This window comes from Neodiprion virginianus, chromosome 5, assembly GCF_021901495.1.
Source record: "Neodiprion virginianus isolate iyNeoVirg1 chromosome 5, iyNeoVirg1.1, whole genome shotgun sequence".
Lineage (NCBI taxonomy): Eukaryota > Metazoa > Arthropoda > Insecta > Hymenoptera > Diprionidae > Neodiprion > Neodiprion virginianus.
This window is the reverse complement of record NC_060881.1, coordinates 21,392,843-21,415,127: the sequence shown is the minus strand read 5'-3', so window position 1 is coordinate 21,415,127 and position 22,285 is coordinate 21,392,843. Positions and strand designations below refer to the sequence as shown.

General features: G+C 37.8%; 2 protein-coding genes across 10 annotated transcripts in view; one reads left to right on the top strand and one right to left on the bottom strand.

Moving 5' to 3' along the window:
• LOC124304641 (inactive dipeptidyl peptidase 10) overlaps positions 1-3,407 on the top strand; it is a 43,474-nt gene extending 40,067 nt beyond the window's left edge. For all 9 annotated transcript variants that reach the window (XM_046763127.1, XM_046763130.1, XM_046763129.1 and 6 more), the window contains one exon: positions 433-3,407. In XM_046763127.1, coding sequence (XP_046619083.1) covers positions 433-534 — 102 coding nt within the window. In that variant the 3' untranslated portion in view covers positions 535-3,407. The remainder of the gene's footprint in view (positions 1-432) is intronic.
• Positions 3,408-7,247: 3,840 nt separating this feature from the next.
• The window catches only part of LOC124305290 (meiotic recombination protein W68), a 58,334-nt gene continuing 43,296 nt past the window's right edge, over positions 7,248-22,285 (bottom strand). The window contains exons 2-5 of the mRNA XM_046764545.1: positions 9,704-9,909; positions 9,055-9,605; positions 8,139-8,496; positions 7,248-8,071 (exon numbers count right to left, since the gene is read on the bottom strand). Coding sequence (XP_046620501.1) covers positions 7,771-8,071; positions 8,139-8,496; positions 9,055-9,605; positions 9,704-9,765 — 1,272 coding nt within the window. The 5' untranslated portion in view covers positions 9,766-9,909 and the 3' untranslated portion in view covers positions 7,248-7,770. The remainder of the gene's footprint in view (positions 8,072-8,138; positions 8,497-9,054; positions 9,606-9,703; positions 9,910-22,285) is intronic.

Genomic DNA, 22,285 nt, shown 5'->3' with positions numbered 1-22,285 from the left:
CTTTCTGCTGTTTTCTATCGTTTTACAGTGCCTTACATACGGCTGAAATTCCCCCCCTCCTCAAATCCCGCAAAAATCGTCTCACAAGTGTTTCTGAAAATATTGTATGCAATTTTACTAAACGATTTACATATACACAGGAGATTTTGCGACAAAAAACCTTATCAGCAGGGCACGGTTCAGGTTTATCTTCTTCGTTTCACCATCTTCGCATTTTTGTTCATTCTTTTCACGCCGGTGACAGTAATTTTCACGCCGCTCCTCGTGTTCATAATAATTTTATTCGAATTCTTCGTGGTCTGGATATTTGCTTGGCATTGTCCTTGCGGCTTTACCACACAAGGTTAGATTTTTGTCTACCTTCTTTCCTGCGATTTCATTCTCTTCGTATTTTTCTTTTTCAAATGCTTCATCATCAGACGTGAATTTCAGAGTTACGCGGACGAGGATCACGAGTTGACTGGAGTAATCGAGCACGCCTACCGTTCCATGGAGGACTTTCTCGCCGAGTGCCTCACCCTCGAGCCCTCCTAGTGCCTGAGGTTAATTTCCCTCTTTACCACGGTGGCGAACGAAGAAAAGGCCTACCTATCTACCTAAGTCATAGAGCTGTATTAGCCAAATACCCGGAGGCTAATAGTTAGCATATACATGTATGTATATATATATCTATACAGCTGCGAATGGAGCAACGACAAAAAGAAAAAATAAGTGAGAGAGAAAATATTTCTTTCTTTTTTAAAAAAATACTTTTTCCATTCTTTCTCTCTTTCTATCTCTCCCGCTCCGGCACTAAACTATCGACCCTCCACGACCCGTCGACGATTTTCATTCATAATGGTAAATTCCCCGGAAATTAAACTAATTGTTGAACGGAAGAGAATAGGAAATATGAATTTGCGAGTGAATATTAAAATGAACGATCTTAACGATCGATTTAACCACTCTATACATGATAAATAATTCATTAGATTGTTCTTACGAGATAACAAATTATTATATGATAAAATTGCGAATATTTCCATTTCACATTATTTGTATCCTCGAGGCACATTATAGTATGGCAATTCGTATATACGTACATATATACATTAAATTGTATATATCTATATATATATGTATATACGGGTTTGTATAATATCTGTAAGGCCGAATCGGCATTCGTATTATATAGATATACCTTACATGTAATTATTAAACTTGAAAGCTGTTATTCACTGAATCGACATTTCTGCCCCATCCTTTTCCCGCAGCTCACAATTATCCCCGACATGTATAATATACGTCTGAATTTTAAGCGAAGCAAAAGGAAAAAACAAGGCAGGTAGCAAAGAAAGATGAAGTTTAAAACAAGGAAAAATTTCTCATCGGTCGGCGTCGTCAATTTTACCTTCGTATAAAAATTAAAAATCCTCAGCTCCTCTACCTGGTCATTATCGTTATGATTACTGTTATTATTATTACTATTATTATTAGTATTATCATTATATAGGTATAATATAAGAAAAACTGTGTTGTATAGCTTCGCGCCTACATAGTCTGTATATGTACAGTAATGTTATATATTATTATTATTGTAATAAAAATTCCACGTAGGGTTTAATGCATATTGTATAAATAATTGTAAAAAAACAACGGGAAAACAACATGAAGAAAAAAAAAAAAAAACACAAGACAAAAAATAACTAATATTAAAACAATACGCATAATATCTATATGTTTTTGTATACGTATATACTACGCATGTATATATATGCGTAGTATATACATATATATAAATACATACAGGGTACCTGTAAATTCTTATTTTTATTTTCCCTAAATTCATCTTTTCGAAGAAGAAAACGAACTTACACGTGAATGTAAGATTTATATTATTTTAAACTTTACATAAACCTTTGACTGCATCCGTTCGTTTGATTTCAGTTTCTTCGTTTAGTTTTACAATGTCCACACTCGTGTAACTTGTCATGATTTTTTTTTCTCGACACTTGTATTCTAATTTCCGTTATTTCTGCTGATTCTTCTTTTTTTTTTTTTACTGCTAGTTTTTCCGTCTCCGAAACTTGGGATACCCTGTATACAATTTTGAGAATTATCACGCTATGAAAAACAGTTTTCTCTACCCTCAGGAACTCCCCTGGATATATGTGAATAGTGAAATCTTGGCCTCCCTTACACCCTGCTTCCCTTTGTCTTTATCGAGTTTGCGATAACCGCTGGATTGAATCTGAGTGAATAAACGTCTTGAAGACGTCTTCGATACTGATTTTTGATTAGAAAAAATTTTTTCTTTCAATATTTTTATCCCTGCTCTGCCATCTTTGTCAGAATGACTTTCAAATCTTATTCTTCGCGTATCTTTGCATTAATATATTACTCTTTTTTCTTCAGCCAGTAAAGTTTTTCGTCATTGGTATTACAAAAATTTTCGTTCATCTTTAACGTTTCAAGACGTCTTACTTAAACCCCGAAAAAATATGTCTTCTGAACGATTGTTATTCATCATCATCGATGATATTGTATGTATTTTTTCTTTGTTCCATTTTTCGGGACAAGATAAAAGAAAAAACTTTCAAAATGGAACGTTTTGATTATTTTTTAAAATTCTTTCTCCGTCTTCATATTTTCAAAATCCGTTTTTTCGACTTTTCAACCTTCTTCTTTTCTGTGGTTTCCGTAATTCCTCACGTTCTTCTCGTGTATGATTCACTTTAAACATTTACCAGATTATATTCTGCGTTTCTTTATTACCCCTCAAGGTTCGATCTTCTTTCAATTTTGCGATTTTTGTTTTTTCATCTTCTCTTTCGGGCGGATTAAACGGCGACGCCACGCTATAACGCTGCTTTCGTAATATATAATAATTGTATAAACACATATTAATTAAAATTATAAGCAGCCTCTACATAATTATGCCGACAATCAAGGCTAGTGCAACTAATCAAACAATAAATAAGAACTAGCTGAGGAGAATTAAATTTAAAAAACATACTAAATTAAATAGAAAATATTGAATAAACTTGACGAGAGAAAGAGATATACATATATATATATATAATTTATATGTATAAAAAAAAAATATATATATATATATACTACAGCAGTTATATATTCTTGTCAAGAGTCACATTATTACAATATTTAAATTGATTGAGATCCATGTATTATTGATTGTTCACGAATTGTTGTGTCTAGATTAATGAAAATTTTCGAATTTGTTTCTTTACTTCTTGTTTCGGCTGTTTGTCATGAAACGTGTTTATAGTACTTAAAAATATCATGTCTGTCGTGAGTGGCGAACGAATCGGGGTTAGAAAAAGGAAAAAAAATATTGGAAAGAAAATTGCATACCTAGTTGAAAAAAAAAAAAAATCAACCACAATACTAAGAAGAAATTAATAAAATCAGGGAATGAAATATTGATTCGAAACTAAATTGAGTACGATAGATTTCAAGGTGAACAACGAACAGGAATTTCAAAATTAACCGATATATCAGATGTTCGTTGAAAAATTTGAGTACTGGTTTCAAACTGTTATAATTTGTGTACAAAAATTTCGTCAATTTATTGTCACATTATTGACAGCAACCATGTTATAATTGCAAGAAGATTTTTCAAACAGTGTATAGAAGCGCTTGTATAACGTGAATCAGCTATGTGCATGACAGCTACGAGCGGTATAGGACTAATGGTTAATTGATACATGCAAAAAAAGAAAAAAATACTTTCCAATACAAATGAGGAAAAAAAGAAACAAGGATAAGCACCTTGAAAATTCCGGACGGACGCGCGCAACGCATCAAAGTCGATAATTTCAATCATTCATAACGGCATAATGAAAACGACGAATTTAACAGTAAGTGAATTGTTAGAATTGTGATTCAGTGAAATAAACTGTAATAGTAAAATGTATACAACAATAATTTCGTCAGCATAATAATAATTTTAACGCGCGAAATTCTGACAGAAAGAAAAGAAACTTTAAAATAAGATGAACCGTGAACCTGATTCATAACAGTTGTTACGATTACCATTAATTAATATTACTATTATTCTTCTCATTATTGTCACGATTATTATTATTATTATTATTATTATTATTATTATTATTATGCTTATTATTATTCTTGTTGTACATAGATGTATAATGTTAAACTAATTATTGCCTTATTATATTACCTGTTCATATATAATACATATTACACATACATTAGATAAACATAAAAATATGCAAGTCCGGGATGACCGCGTGAGTCCGGAAATCGAGGTATATATTCGACTTGTACTGGTTAAATAGCGTTGAGATGATAATTCGGTAGCGAAAAAGCCACGAAGGATAAATATCGAACGAAAGAAGTGAGAAACACGCGAAGGGTAGGAGTATAGAAAGGTAAAGAAAAAAAATTAAGGGTTATTACATTCTCGCCTTTGAACTGAAGCCTGAATTCCCCAGAAGCAACTACAATCAATTATTAACTATAAATATTAACACAACAAATTGACTATTAATTAATCAATCAATCAATTGATCCATTAGTTAACAACATGAATGTAGATATTTACTAACGTTAACAATAAGAACAATAACAATAATTATAATATTCATGTGATAAGCATGAGAAATTCAATAATAATAATAATAATGATGATAATGATGATGATGATAACAATAATAATAATAATAATTCTAATAATGATGATGATAACATTCAATAAATTATTACAATACCGTTAATCAATAATCAATAATAATAATAATGATACTAACAGTAAAAATAATAATTATTGGAAGGGAAGAAACAATAATGCATGATAATGATGAAAATGATATTGTTAATAAAAAATTGTGAGCTATTAAAGAACATAAATGAAGAAATAAAAATGAGAAAGAATCTTTGTAGCAGCGCATAGAATTGGTTTACTGTAATAACATATGATAGTTGTTGGTAAAATGTGTTTCCTTTGCTAGGCTATATACATATGTATGTATACATTAGAGCGGTCCTTATTTCGGGATCGGACAAATTTTCATTGGACGCCCCCCAGATATATTCCTAATTGTTAAAAAAAATCTGTGTAAGGTTCAAGTTCAAGCCTTTACGTCAACGGGAACACGTGCCTTTAAGCTCCGAAAGTTTTGAATGTAAAATGCATGTAGTTTTTTTAACCAGTTGTTTCATTTTGTATGACCGATTTGAAACTTGGCAAAGCTGTTGCTGATTATGATAGGAACAAACCCGGAAAATTTCGATATTTTGTAATTAATTTCCCGAACACGAAAAAGAAATATATTATAAAATTATGATAAAATTTTGATATACTTAGGATTTGTTCGTATCATTATAAGCAACAACTACGCTAAGTTTCAAATCCGTCCCTTAATTTATACCAAAGTCATAAAAATCGAAATAACTGGCTATAAAAACTACATCTATTTTACGTTTCAAACTTTCGGAGCTTATTGTTAGAGGCACGCGTTTCAGTTGACGCAGAGGCTTGAAAACTTTACACAGAATTTTTCGGAATGATTTGGAAAAGATCTGTGAGGGCATCCCATTGAAAATTTTTCCGACCTCCAAATAAGGACCACCCTGGTATACATGCATACATGCATATGATGTAATAATGAATAATAATAATAGTAATGATAACATTAATCATAATAATAACTGAAACCCCGATTTTTGAAAAAAGTCGGCCTACTTCCAGTGTAAGGATAACTACTATTAATATTGTTTAAAAAGAAAATGTATCCACGGAATCGGTAGACAATAATGTATCAATATTTGCGGATATACACACATTTGTAAAGAATTTTATCATCGTTGTAATTGATGTAATCTGTTTGATTGAATGAAAAAAACGTGAAGGAAACTTCGAAAGCTTTTGAAGCAAGATTGAAAAAATAAAAAAAGAACCATACACGCTTCGTACAAGTTTAATTATTGTTTTCTGCCATGACGCAAAATCAATTAAAAACATTATGTTTTCACGAATTTGAAACGATTCATTTTATTCGCTAGATTTACGTTGTGTCAAATTTATTCGCGATTGTTTGTATTGCTCTTCTGGAAATTTGTAACAAGTGTGAAAATGTAACGGTCTATGTATATATTCATACCAAATGAGCAAAAAAAAAAAAAAAAATAAAAAGAAACAAATAATTTGTGAGTATATGCATACCGGTTCCGTCGATCGTTACGTATACTATACATACATATATACATACAAGTATTGAATAATATGTATATATGTATATTCTATACTACATATGTAATAAATAATATACATGTATATATATATATATTTATGTATTATTGTATACATATTTATATATATATACATATATACGCATATAAATTATATGATAGTTAACTACGTATAATGAAAAAAGAAGGGAAAAAATAGAGACGAGGGAAAAAAAAGAGAAATTTCGTGTAATACGCCCAACAGGATAATCAATATAATCGTGTTATTAATCTGCGTTTTTTAATATCAGCGATACTCGCCCAACGTACGTATGCAGCACGAAAGCTGCGTCGACAAAAAATTGTTTTCAATAAACTGTTACATTACCTGAAAAATAACCACGACTCACTTTGATCATCCCTCCTCCCACTCTCATTCGTAGGTCGTATGTGACAAAAAGAGGTACACGCCTGGAAAGGTGGATCGAAAAAAATTGCACCCGGTATGTTGCCGACAGTACCGCAAAGTTGATAAAACAGTACGAGGATCTCTATTTCTTGACTGGTATTTGTTCGAGTAGATGTCGATCGATTTTTAAAATCGATTCTGCTCTTCAGTATTTTTGTGTTAGAAATTAGTATCATCGGCACGTCAAAATTAACCGACTACAGTTTATTTATTCTCCGCTCATATTGAATATTCTCATTCTCACGGTTGTATTTTACTAATTATCAACGCGTTGATGATATTGTCCCAAAAAAAATATATTCCGATATCACAAGCGTACCGCAGTGGAAATTACAATTTTTATTCAACATAAATTTTGTTTAGATTTTGTTCCGAAATTTTTCTGAAACAAGGTTAGTCCGTCTAAAGCCCATTATCCACAAGCGAATGAACACGAATAAACAATGCGTTCACCGCGAGATACAAAGGGGAACGGTATATATAGAGAACGGGGTATAAAGAGAAGGAAAATCTTCCGTCGTAAAAAAGAAACAAAGCAGCTCACCTCGAAGATAAACGAGAAACGAGCATTATACCTCACGATGATTTGTAGAGAGAAACGAAACCGTCGACTACATCGTAGGTGAGGACAAGAATTTCAAACTTTCATACCATCAAGTGGAAATGATCAAATATGTCATAACGTGTATTTTTTCGTTTTCTTACCTTTAGGAACCAGCTTCGAAACATCGAAAAAATTCTGCCAGCTGAGCAACTACTTCCTCGGCTTCGATCATCAACCTCGGTTCAGAGTCTTTCGAGTGTTACTTACTTGGGTACTTTTAGGAAAATACCCCAACTCATTGTTCTGGATGACAATGAAGATACCGAGGGTCCTCGAACTTATCCTCAGAGGCACCAAGTGCTTTAAGGAATTTAACAAACACTTAAAAGCAGAAAATCCTTCTTTAAGTTGTGGCGTTATCACGTGAAAGAACTGTCGTATACTTGATACATCGTTCGACGTCCTTCAAAACGCGCCAACACTGTACATTTTATTTTCTCTTATAGTAATTATGAACGAAAATCCTATGTAACGAAAATTGTTTACAACTGAATACTAGTAGGTATTACAGATAATTATCGGCGGTAATTTTACTACTAAGATAGACGGTGGTGAGAAACCGGGATGAGAGACCGGCGACGGCTTCGATGTCGACTTTTCCAGTTCGCAGAAGCTGAAGCTGGTCCAAAATCGTCTCATCAACGTATTCGCGGCTCTTGAGCGCGGCTATTTTGGCCTTATCCGGGGCAGCGAGAGGTTTGGAGGAGAGACCAAGGGCCGAGAACTCGGATGGATGAATGCCGATCCATCGAGCACCGGGGAAAGCCAGCTGTCGATCTTCCCGCGATCGAGTAGCTGATCCGTATCTTCAATGGAGTAAGAAATTCGAGGAGTAATTGAAAGGGGGAAGGGACCAGAGGAGTCTTGACAAACCTGTATATGCACATGATCTCAATCCCGAATGGATCGGCATCGACGAGAACGTAAACCGGAAGCTTGAGCTTGTTGCCAAGAAAGCTGACCAGCATCCTCGTGTTGATGTCCGGGTATCCCTTTCCGGTAACTAGGATGCAATTCAGGTACTGTGTGCATTCTTCGCCGATGAGTCTCTGGAAAACGGCGTCCTTCTCGACTACCAAAACGTATCTGGCCGAGGTTCGAGCCGATGTGACTCGGTTGACGTTCTGCGGTATTAGTACACCACCCGCAACCTCACAACTGACCAAATCTTCTTTTGAGAAAGTCAGACTCAGGTCACCGCATACCAGACCTTTACTTGTCGCGGTGAAACCTGGTCAGGATTTGGAATATGTGATGGGAATTCGAGCCAGAGGTGCGAATAAAGAAAATTTGGAAGGTCGATGATTAATTAATTATGCTCCACGAGGTAGGAAAAAAGGTGGATCAATTACAAAGGTGATGAACAAGGTGAGAAAAATGATAAAGAACATGCGATAAAGATGAAAGACATTGAAGCGAAAGATAAGGTGACTTACAACGTGAAAATTGTAATGAGACACTTGGATATAAGGGAAGATGATGTAATGACTATGCAGAAGAAGTTCAAGATAATAATAAGAGTATTGAAAAGATTGAAAATGAGTGGAATATTACGTAATATTCTATGTTTACAATTAGAAGAAGGCCAATAATGGATAATTTAAAGAGGAACACGAGGATCGTTTTAAAGATAGCAAAAATGTAATCAAAAACGGAAGAAGAAACACATAATAGACCTGTTGAAAGAATATGAAGAGTGAAATAAAAAATATCACCACAGGATGCGAAAAAGATTAACAAGAAGCTGAAGAATACAAAATAAAAATTGAAGAAGATGCATGAATCTCACCCAATTGCCATGGTGGGCATTCCAGAAGGCTGGCAACATGGTTAACGGCGTTATCGAGGATGCGTTGATTTTTAGCGAGTCTAGCCGAGTTGCGTTCGGACTGAAGTTCGTAGTAGAGGGATCGCCGAGTTTTGCTTGTGCGGTTAATCAGCATTTTGTGAACATGGGACATGAGAGTGACGAGAAGAGCGAGGTTCTTCCTGCTCTGCTTTCGCCTGAAATCGACAGTTATCGATCTGCCAGTGTCAGAATCCTTTTCTGATTCCAAATCCTTATTCACAGGATTTTGGGCGTTCTGCGGGGTTTCTTCATCGTCAACGAGCCAACTCAACGATTTTGAGCTGTCAAATGAGGTCAACGGATTCAAAGCAGAATCGCTCAAGTTTCGAGCGCTGGTTTGTCTGTTTCGAAATTGTTCAACGCTGTCCTCAAGTTCAGCTACTCTACCACCTTTTCTTGCCTCCTTGTAAATCAACTTGGGAAATGTTCTCGAACTTATTTCCTTGATCAATTGTAAGGTGAGTTCCTCTATTCGACGGATCGTCAAGTTCCTGATGATAATTAAACCGTTCATTCGAAATTCGAACCCAATTTTACAACCTTTCTTCTTTTTTTCGCCCTTGTTTCTCTTTACCCTACAATTTCTTACCTAACTCCGTCGTCGCTGACCTCTGGTATCTCGACAAACTTTTCCTCAGATCGGAAAGTCATATTCCTTGATATGAGCGTCTTTATTGCTTGTATAACAGAATAATATCTATTGTACGATTGATGAAGCTAACTTGGGTTAATGGGCGAGTTTATCACTTTTATTCTTGTCGTCTTCCCTTCTCTTTATCTCATCTATTACCAAAACTGGAACAAAAAAAACATAAACTGACCATTACTTACTCCGATTAATTAATTAATCAGAAGCATCTTCATATCATGCATGCAGAGATCATCCCCTCGACGATAAATTATCAACTGCTACGGAGTTATGTATGCATGTTGCATCAACCATCGGTTTCTTACTGAACAGCGACGAACAGCGCGATCGGTCACTAGTTACCATTCGTCGATAAAGTCGGTTTTCACAAATTAGCCTACAACTATCGACAGAACGCGGACGGATTCCGAGAACAGAAATTTATCGTTGTAGTCGCGGAACCACATTTCTACATGCGTCCTAATATTTATTTATAACATTCGACCAATCTCATGATCACGATTATGGTAAACATTTGTGTTATTTTATACCGATAGAAGTCTGAGCATGCCTTTTTTTAGGTTTTTGACTTCTTTTTTAATTCGCATTTTCACAATTTTCTAAGACAAAAAGTATTTCTCTTTGATGCTATTCCTTTTTCTTCTCTTTTTGTCCCTCGGAATTATTCTTACCTTTATTTTATAATTTTTCAATCTAGACAAAGAAGATGATATAAAAAGAAAAACAATATCGCATACGGTCGTAGTATGTAATGAAAAAAATCGAAGAGATTGAATAAAGCTCGACTTGTTGCCTTCTGCCTTTCTGTGAATACTCGAGGGTAAAAAAATGTACAAGAAAAACGTTCAGCTTCAAGATTTTATCTTCCTTTTTTCAAGAAAGGCGCGTAGGTGTACCCCAAATTCAGGCAAATTTCGATACAATCGGTTCACTACAATGGTATTTTTTATCTGCTATTGCTGCTTCCCAATATTTTCTTCTATCTCTTACTTTTGGAAGTCGTCTATATAGCACACATGCATATGTGTATACTGGACAGTATAAAAAAAATCGACTATTTTTCAAAAGTCAAGTTGGAAATATTGCTTGAAATGACAAAAAAAAAAAAAAATGCTGTCCAAGATTGAGCTTTTAATATTATTGTTTAAAGGTGCCTCATCGCGTTTTTCTACTTCCCATGTAAATAACATGGAAAAATTTTATTTCAAACTTTGAATTTTTGTAAAACATGATTTGAATAACATGGGAATTTTTTTTTTTTTAGCTATGGAATTTTATAACTCATCAACGCGTTAGTGTACCGATAGGACCGGAACGTGTATTTGTAGGTAATTGAACGCTCTACAAAAAAAGGTTTTTTTCATCATTTTATGATAAATCTACTCATTCAAAAGTTATTTAAGGTCAAAGGTCAACAAAGGACCTTGGAAATATAAAATCGCGACGAGGCACCACTAAATATTAATATTAAAAGCTGAACCTTGGACGGCATCTTTTTTTCGTCGGTTGGAACAATGTTTTCGACTTGAAATTTGAAAAAAAAAATAGTCGATTTTTTTGATACAGTCTAGTGTATACCCACACCGGAGGTAACAACAGCAGCAGCGCCGATCGAGAAGGGCCGAGAAATCACAATGGTTGTTGAGTGTCTTTAGTTGAACAGTAGCCCCATTCAATGGTGGATCTAGGTGGCTGTGCAGGCACAGGGCTGCCTCGAAGGCAGGCGTTCTGAGCACACAGCAGCAGCAACACAAATGCACAGCGGGGCGTCTCTCACTCAAGATTCGCTACTCGATATGAATGCTCCACCACTGTGTAACATACGCGTATATAGGTATACATAAATGGTTGGATTTTCGTTCCCGATCAACTATAATATTTTATTTATACAAGTATGTTTCTGGGCTTTTTTCTCCATATTTATCTCCTTCATTACTATGAGAAATATATTTCACATCTATGACATGTCGTTTTGAGTAATACGAGAATTCTATTCCAGAAAAACAGATGTTTCGAAAGCCCATTTTAAACAAAAATTGGAATTTCGACTTTACGAATCATGTACGCGGAATATAGGAATGATTTTCATCTCTCTTGATCTGGTGAAAACGGATGAAATGAATAAATTGAATTTCTCTGCTTTTTAGGGGTGTTTTGAGCGCATAACAATGACGATGTGTGACCGGGGTCACCATAGGGAGGTTTCGCAGGGGTTCGGTCCAGTCGCAATTACAGACCATAGAAAAATAGAGAAACACGAGGGATTTTGCGCTTCGAACGGTATATCGTAGTACACAAAGTATGATAAATCATCGTGGACATGTAAGGGAATCGGGAGTTTTTCCTTATATCGAACAGCGTGTCCAGTGTGGTAGTATTTGCATCTGCAACTGGACATATCACGGTGATTTTTACAACCATCACAATGTACTGCCTAATGAACCGAGCATCCAAAAGTGCCAAAATATTTGTTGAATAAGTGTGAATAATTTCCATGGTGGTATAAAATCATGACCAGGATCAATTGTAGGGAAGAAAAAAAACGAATTGGTCAATAAAATAAGAACTTAAACTATATTTTGTCAGAACTTATGGTTGCTACGAAAAATTGTATTTTGAGAAGCGATGTAAAAGTTTTCAACAACACGAGGAATTCGATTTTATTCAAATCCGATTTGCCAGGATTTATTGTTCAGAAGATAGTGGGATGATTGTGAGTGAAATTTTCATAGACTGATCTATTCTTGCATTGCGTAAGAGAGAATGAAAGTTTGACCAACTATTCGGTTACACTTACGATACTTTTACTGTGTTTATAATGGACATCGGTATGTGTACCTTCTGCAAGGAGGGTTGAACGAGCTTGTTCTGCCTTACAAAGGGGTAGGTATAGGTAGTTAGGGCACAGATCAGGTTAGGTTCGGCACTGTATTTCATTGTGGAATAAGTGTATTTTAAAAACACCCTTAAGACGACTACTCAAAGCCCTCAAGTGGCCCGTATACCTTCGCTAAAATATATACCACGATGCGATGATGATGATGATGATGCTCTTCTCAAAATATCGGTTGCGGCATTCAGCACATTGAAGAATCTATGAAGTACAACCGTGCCGTTATAATGCCGTTTGTAAGCATTCAAGGTGGCCATAGAAGCTGCAACATTTAGCGATTGTTTTTCCATTCGTTGACTCGATTTTTACAGAATTGAACCAGATTTCCGTTTTCCCTCCAAACTGGAAGTGACGGGATTTTTTTCACATGGTACAGCGATTAGCATAAAACTCTCCGAGAGCTTGTCCTGTTTGAAATTCAATAACCACGGAGTTTTCCACTCCGTTGCTCAATTTCGAATTGTAAACTCGCGAATGATGGAATTAGACTTGTGAGCTGAGAATGGAATGAGGTGACATGAGAATGTCAAAAGCGTCAATCTGGCTATCGAGCGTCCTATTTCCCTGTGCTCACGTGTTGAAAAAGAGAATCACGATTTGTGGCTACGGTAGATGCGCTGGATTTGCCAACCGAAGAATGTCTAATACCTGTTCAATCTCGTTTCCGGTTGACGAATTTCATGTTTTCACATATTCACTCTCTGCACGTACAATTTTATAACTGTCCATATCCTGGGCCACCTTCTTAGCGTTCTTACGCTTTTCTCCTCATCTCAATCCATCAGGGTCGAAATACGACCCCGATATGTGGGCACCGACGACTGTTACTTAAGGTGCGCTTCTATAGTGTTGAAAAAGCGGCGGTGGTGGAAGGTTACGAGCGTCAATCGAATATCGGCCGAATTACGCGACGGGCAGTCTTCTTTGTGCTTTTGGTTGAGGCTTTACCCTATGAGGGTATCTCTTGCCTTGACGACGTTTGCATTTGATCATAAAAAATATTCTCAACTATTTTCACGTATAAGATTCACAGAACTACCACTCCCGGAGTTCAGCAAAAGTTAATTCCCTGCAAGAAGCTATAAAACAACCATTGAACGGCTATAGCTAAAGTCAATCAATGTGCATTTAGTTGAGGCTCACAATTTGTGCCAAAAGCGTTTGATTATTAATCGATTTACCTTTCTTAATACCCAAATCGTTTGCCGTTCATTTAATTTTCATTAATCGCAGCTCGTTGTGTTATCGTGAATAAATTATCTGTCATCGTTATTCTCGATCATGTTATTCAACGATATCTGGAACGAGAAATCCACCAGCACCGTATCCTATTGAAAATTTCAACAAATCAATATTATACTGCCTAATATCGAACGCGGGATCGATGCGGTATTCTTGATACAGATTTCGGTTCAACCCCTCGAAAATAATGATTTACTTATACGGTAGGTACATGCTTAAACGTTACATACGAAGGTATAGAGGGCAGATCTTATCTGCCGTATACGGTACGATTTCTGTCCTTTTTTTCTTTTTCTCTCTTCACTCTCCACACCGTGACTCAAAAGTCGAGTCCTTACGGTGAAAATGTGTTATACTTGTACAAAAGTGTCGTATGTGGATACCTACATACAGGTATACACACGCGTGTATTGGTGGTTGCAGGGGACCGCGATAAAATCAAATCTGTCCAAACAGTGCGGGGGGTCGTTGCGCGGTTGTATGAGGTAAAAATTTTGCGGAGAGATGTGGGGCTGGGCGCTTTTTCACGCGCGAGTCAACCGCACGCAGGTAGGATTACCCATTGCTGGAGAGAATGAGAGGTGGAAAAAACAACCCGTAGCCATTAAAATTTTTTTCCCATACACGTTGCAAACCGAAAAAAATGAAATTGGAACAGGAATAGGAAAAAACATGCGAGTAAACGATAGTAATCAGGAAACGTAAAGAGAGAAACTAAAGAGACTTGGGTTGTAAAATATTGGTTCGATCTAGATTAGCTGTTAATACGAAATTTGTTAAAAATCCTACCGAGTCTACATTGTCGAAAGAATCTGTCTGAAATTCAATACACATTTGTTGGAAATATTTTCATGCAGATACAGTCTATAAAAATTCAAACGCGATATTGACAATTAAAGAAGTGTGCTTTAATTATAAATTCACCGTGTAGTAATATTATTATGCAAGTGTATTTTGTCAATCACGTGTATGTAAAGGAATTTCAAGCTGCAAGTATACGAAAATTTTTTCCTTTATCGTAATATTCCATGTTACATGCGTCGTATTTTTAATTCGACCACGGTTAATATTCTAAACTATATTGCATTTTTAATACTCTGTTGGTTACGAATAATTTAATATACAAATTTTGTAATTTTCAGTAAAAAATTTATCATTACTAAACATGATTTGTAAATTTCTCAGCGGGTTTTGATGTCGACTATCGTGTGTATTAAACTTTGCATCAATACATGAAAATTGATGTGCAAACACAAATTTAGCTATGCAAGGGTATGAATGGTCATTTCATATACCTAATTTGTAACCGTCATACGATTTTGTATTATTGGAAATTTAAAATCTCTTTTAATAGTATAGATATGCCACTTTTTCAATTTCCCACGATGAATCACTGTTTTATAACGCATCATCTGATTTTGAGTAAAGTATTTATTTCACTTTTTGATTTAAATTTTCGTGAATTGCATAGGAATAATAAAAATAATTAATAATTAAACTGTCACTTTCAGTGTTCTTACAGCATTTTTATTTACCGTATATTCCAAGAACATGTTAACCCTCTGTGATTGATAAGAAATTAGTAAATAAATTATGCAAAACAGTAGAAATTGGCGAATTATTATTTTACGAAATAGCCGAAAGAGAAGAGCCCTCGATCATCACCACAGTTTTTCGTACACTGAATACATGTGACATAGTATGGTATAGTTATTGTAGCAACCGCGCTGGTTCACACACTCTTGAAGAGTGCTTGACTCTCTAGTGCCTACGTACTTATCGTTTCATTTCGATTTGTTCTGATTTCGTGTCAAGTCAGGGTCGGAGAGCGAAGTACTAGAGTAGGTACTTTTCATACACAGCTTGGGAAATTCCTTGCCCTTCTCTCCCGTTGCCGTAAATTTTTTTCTTCCATCTAATTCTTCCGTCTACTCAACATTTTCACACTCTGTCACGTCATTAGTTTCCATCATTGCGATTTTTATCACCCTAACATCGTCGTTCGTTACTTTCATGGTTTTCTTCGTCGCGTTCACGTTCTGCATCGCCCTCACGAAATCGCGAAAGTTTCTATGTTTTCGGTTTTCAACGTTTATGCAAGATTCGAGAGTATGTGAAAAAAATTAATGCAAAAAAAGGAAATTATCAAGAGAATATAATAATCGAGAAGAGGGGGAACGGAGTGTTCCGTAGGCTTTAAGGGACATGGGCCAGGTGGACGATCTATCACGCCTATCTCCGTCTCCTTCCCCCTCTCCCACGAGTCCTCTTTCTCTTCCTCTGGGGCTTTGCCGCGCTTATAACGTGCGCAAGTATGAATACCGGATTGCCGTATGTGCACGGTGTGAGCATAGGTCAGTAATACCAGCCGGACTGGTTGCGAGGTGATTCGGCTTTAACCGACAAACCAGTGGCTTAACCTATCCCAACCGAACGTCTTTCGAGACAATCTGCAATTCATCATCTTCGCAAATGATCGTGATACAGTCTGCCGAGCTGGTCGCGTGATGCGTGATTCCCAGAGCTACGAGTTTAAAAGACTACAGCAATTATGCAGCTACTGCACCTGGTGCTCTGACTTTCAGCGTATTTATTCAATCACCCGTTCAACAGAAAAGTGAGAAAAGAAAGAAATAGACACTAAATTGCGTACTGCAGACGCAAGTACTTTGCGCATAGGCTGGGTTGAGTTGGGTTAGGTTAGACACGGCATTGCGGTCGCCGGCTAAGCCGCATCTGCCTTTAGAGTACCTTCTGCTTTTTACCACAGTTTTCTACTTCTTATTCTCTTTTTTCAACTTTTACCCCAAGATCACTCAATATATCAACGCGTCTATGCACCGTGCAGATTTTTGCCAGACGGTATAGCAGTATATGTCAGCAGTTTGAGAGACGCACTGAAAACGGTAACCGGTTAAGACGCCTGAGCTCGCGAAGTTTCGCCTCTACGCCGTTCACACTTCCAATAATCGAACAATGCTTGACTAGATTAATTGATTCTTACGCCACTGGTCAGCAACGCAACTTCGAATCCAATAATTATCCAGTATTCTTGGTAGGGTGCAGTGCGTCGTTCGCAAAAAAATACGAAAAATACTGGAAGAACAAGTATGCAGGTCAATTTACGGCTCCCTGAACTTTTTTGCGTCAACATTTTCTTTTGTCCGTAGCCCGGTAGGAATTTAGTTCGAGGAGGACCTCAAGTGTTATCGGTAATTATCGCGGTCCATAGCGGACTTAGCTTTTCCCCGGTTGGGATTATCGGTGAGGGATGAACAGCCATCAACTGTAAGCTCGCTCTCTTAGCTCGCGGAGGAACCTAGGATCAATTCTACTCCTCGCACGACGGTATAGATAAGGAAACCGGACTCGCAGGAGTCCGCTTGACTCCGAACCTGAGACACGAAAATCAAGAGGCTGAAGCAGGGTTCCAGTGGTCATGTTGTATATATCTATATGTATACGTCCGTAACCTCTGAAAGCTAGCTGTAACGATACCACAATAAAACGATTCGCAATTGCCATCACATTAATGGCCTCGATTGGTACATCAAGAAATTCGAAATTTAGGCACAAATGATCTATTCAATATCCATTCAATATACTATTCGAATGAAAATGGATAGGGAAACTGTTCGAAATTCAATTCAACACTCAATAAATAGCTTTTGGTTTCTACGAAATCGCATTAGTAAATTCATAAAATTCGTCTCATTCCTTTATCTCTACACCAAATGAAAATGCATTGTCTGCACAGAGTGTTTTTGTTCAGGGTTGTGTATAAAATCGGGTTGTTGAGCCCTTTTCGCGATTGCGATACATGGACTTCGATACGACAGCGTCGAAATCGACTAGGGCACCCCGTTAAACACTCATTAGAATACGACCGTTTGTTTGAGGTTGAACGTATAAAAGCCTGAACCTATCTTGAATTTCGATTGTACGTACTGGCGCAGTGAATAAATTGATACGAACTATCATAAGTATGAATCAAACAATGGTGGTACAATAACGGTAAGGATGTGTTTGGTGGTGTTTCAAACGATGCCTACGAACGTAGTTGCGTCTGCCCGTCGGCTCGCGTTGCACCGGCATTGTCCACGATCCAAACATATGTTTTTCATCGAGTGTTAAGCTCTTAACCGACGATTCGACGCATGCCTACAAGAGTCGACTAGCTGATCGAAACGAGAGAGAAAGACGGGACCCGACTATTCCAGCAACATATTCCTCCTTCACTGCAAGGAAAACGGAACTGCATGTACACGCATACCTACGGCTGTCCTCCCCATCACCTGGACTATCACTCGACTGTCGTGCCAATGCTGCAGCACGCGCCGTTATACCTTCCCTACAATTCAATACGCATTTTACTCTACACCTTCACACACAACGATCGAGGCTCCACGGTGAAACTGTACACCCACCCCAACCCAGCCAGCCAGTTCCAACTCCTCGATCAGAAAACGAGGAGTGAATACCAATCGTACCAAGTTACGGTTAAGACCGGACAACACAAGTCTGAGTTTAAGGTTCTCCCTGGATTTTACTGATGGTGTAGTAGCTTGTACCATCCTGAAATCGATTCGAACCCATGCGTTATTTGAAGTCTACATATCGATTGTATTTCCACGAAAAGTAGAATATTCTAACAGATTTATTGGCTGCTGAAGAAAATGACAAGAGTAATAAAGAGTAACTGTTTCGAAGGGTTTGAAATTTGTTTGTTTGGTCATTGGGATGACGGATACCATTTGGCTAACCAATATAGGATAAAGAAATTCGGCACAAGGGAGTGAAGTGTAACGATATTAGGGCGAACAATGCGGTGGGTACTCGTCAGAAAAATAGGCAAACCCCCTTGAAAATCCTGTTAACTCCCGCCCGCCGGCACATACCTACTGACAATGCGTGTTTTTCACCGACGCACTCAACGGGCCTGTTGCGGCTTCGCTCGAGTGCAGGGATGGCTAAAAGTTGTTGCGCGCTTGGACTAGCCCATTGTCATTCTGATTTCGGGACTTCGGTCACTCCTCATATACAAATAACAATAACACATTATATCGGGTATAGAACGTTAATACGTCACGGGAGTGTGTCGCAACTTTCGAAAGTGATGATGACAATATTTGCAACGCAGCAGACGGATGTCGTAACCCTTTGAAGCATTTTGTACGTTGCACCTTTTAATTGTTTAATGGAAAATAAATTCTTTTTACAGGTAATTTTTACGATCACCGGTTAACTGATTCCGAATTCGTACAGTGACAAGCATCGAGCAGCTGGAATTCACCTTTGTTGATGATGTCGCGTTATTCGCTGCAGTGAAGTTTAACATAGTCGGTTACTATGTCTAAATCCAGTGAACAAATTAGAGGATCATAAGATGAAGAGAATAAGAAAAAAAAAAACTCTTGGAAAGTCAGGGAAATACTTGGGGTGATTTGGTGAAGTGATGAACGCGGGGTTGGCACCTGGATGCGAAGCCAGCTCTCCCCTTCCCTGAATCAGTGAATTTAGATAGAGAGGATAATTCTTTAGTTGTCGTTTGGTTTGACGCGCGTTGCATGAGGGTTGGCTGTGAGTTGACTTCCTCGTTTTGAACACGGTGAAAGACGTCTGGTATTTTTTCGTGTGAATAACAAAAAGAAAAAAGGATGAAAACCCTCCACGAAGAACTTCGCTCCGCGTTCCATTACAATCGTCTATATAATATAATATTTTCGTCTAATATAATATCGCGGAGGAATGATGCGTGCGGGCGTTTCGTTGGGGATATCCAGCTCTTCCTCACTTGTCTTATCTGATCGCCGCATAATAGGGTATATATAAAAAACGTTCTCATAACTAAACTTACCTACATTAAATGTGGGATCACTGTGCGGCCTCGGCTGTGTACGACATAACCTAACCAGCCAAATTTTTGAAAAGATTCCTATAAGGCCCTTTTATAGGCCCCGTGATGGATCACTAATATGGGCGGGTTCTAGCTGCGGTCGTGGGGGTGGTGCACGTGTGTCGCACGATGCGAAGTAGCGCGAGGATCTCTTCATCGAGTAGTTTTTTAGCCATGACCACGTTTCACTCCTTCCACATCATTTCTATTACACACCGTGACACATTAGCGTCTCACTACTGGATCAACTATACATAATAATATTGTATCAGTGTGTCCCAACGGCCAACAATGGGAACCGTGGAGGAGGGGGGAGAGGAAAAAGCGGAAAGAAAGGAATAAAACGCGGAATCTTGCCATTCCCAGGCGATTACATCGCTCCTTCGGTTATTCCGAGGGCCAGTCATTGACGGGACGCTTTGTGCCAGAGTCGCTCTTTCTCTCTCCTTCACGGTACCCTCAGGAGTCAATGGGCGACACCCCAAACAGCGCCTTGAACACCGGTAAGTCGTCGGTCTCCTGGGCGACCCCGTCGTAGGTATCGTCTCCTTTGCTGAATGAGAAAAACTCGATTTTCTCTCTCTCTCTCTCTCTCTCTCTCTCTCTCTCTCTCCCTCTCTCTTTTGGCGCTCTGAGTATGCGTGATCTCTGTTATACTTGGTCCCCGTAGAGCATCGGGACTCACTAGTAACGTGGAAACACCTCAGACGAATGATGGTTTTATTTACAATACATACCAAAGCGATGCACAGGTCCGCGTCAGGTCCTTTTGTCAAAGCTTATAGTTCAGCTAGCGTCTTCTCTCAAGATGTCGGTTACAGGTATGTGCCGTTTTATTTACCCCTGACAAGTGCCACTGTATACTGCACCAGCTTCTTAGGTTATATACCTGCTAGTGGTTACGCACTCACTGCCTTGAATGTTCATTCATTTTTCAGAGTTTTCGAAGGTTTTCAATCTTTCCTTATCCTTTCCCTTAACCTTATTTTTATCTCCATGTCCCCTGATAAAATTTACCTAACTATGGAGCGGCTGATTGTAAAAGACCCAACTCTGGCGTCACGATTACAATCCAAGTAACTCTGCGAACCCTGATGATAAAACAGTTAACTCCTGTGTATAAGCATAGAAGATAATTGTTTTATCATCGGGGACCGTATAATAGGGTTATTTGGATTGTAATTGTCACGTGAAAGTTGGATCTTTTATAATCAACCTCGCTAAAGTTGAGTGGATTTTGTTAAGGGTCATCGATCTGTACGCTGCCAGATTTTTACACTTCACGAAGCTTCCTATACATCTTTTCAAGATGTGACGACAACTTTTTTAATTACGTCACATGTATTACACCTAGGTGTGTATAAATTGTAACGTGATAGTATGCGTGTAAACCGAAGAAACGGCTGCAGCTTTGCGTTATAGCGTTGTGCGCGAAGATCGTAATCTTGTAAAGGATAGATCCACGATCGTTTTGTAGCAGCTGCGATATTTTTCCTAGTTGTTAATGGTCCCGCGTCTCGGTGCGCCGCTGCTGCGGTTACCTTGCTCCTGTTGCTCCTGCTTCTGCACTGGCTTGCACTTTTAACATGCGTTATACGTCGCCAGCACGTTATGTACAACATATAAATATATTGCTAGGTCACGGTGATGATAAATGTACACCGCAAGCTGCGAGCCAAGTACGGCGAGTGGAAGGACATTTCGTTTGAAACCAATATCGATTTTTAAAAAATTAGAGAAACCAAGGTAAAAAAAGCGCCGACGATACGCGAGTTTGAATACCGATCTCGGCTACCGGTTTCTCTGAGAAAGATGAAAAGAATGGCAAAAGTGGGCGGACAAATTATCGGCCTCACGGGGTAGCAACGGAATTCTCTACTGATTTATTGAAATATCAACGCCACCCCGACGGTCGGGGGTTCGGACCCCCTGGGTTGTCGCCGAGATCCTGCCCTGGGGAATTCCTCGGCGGTGGTCCGATCTTTGCGACAAGGTGGACATCGGGGAATTGAATATCAATGTAGAACGTGGCATATAATGCGAAGACATCAAAATGTATACAAGATCACTCAAAAATAACAGACATGCATAGAATTATAGTAAGTAATAATTACAGACTGATGCCACATGTATATCCTATAACCGATTTCATCGACAATTATTTTAGTTTCATTATAGTCGCAGCTTATCTTAGAAAATGCACGCAATCAATAATCGGAGACTTGCTTTGAGAATGGTGAGGCTTGAAATTGGCAGCTGCCGATTCAAAACCAATATATTATATTATGGTAATTGGAGTGCGTTGAAAACAAAATTTTAATCCGTGACGCAATTCGATTTAATAGAAAAAAAAACTGAGAACGATTAATGGCGCGAGTCTTCAGAACCGACATCTCGTGATTTTCAATACAAACATTGTTAGAGCAGAAATCGAACTCTTTTACTGCACTGAGAGAAATTTTTAGTTTTGTTTACCGCTCGGTACTTAACT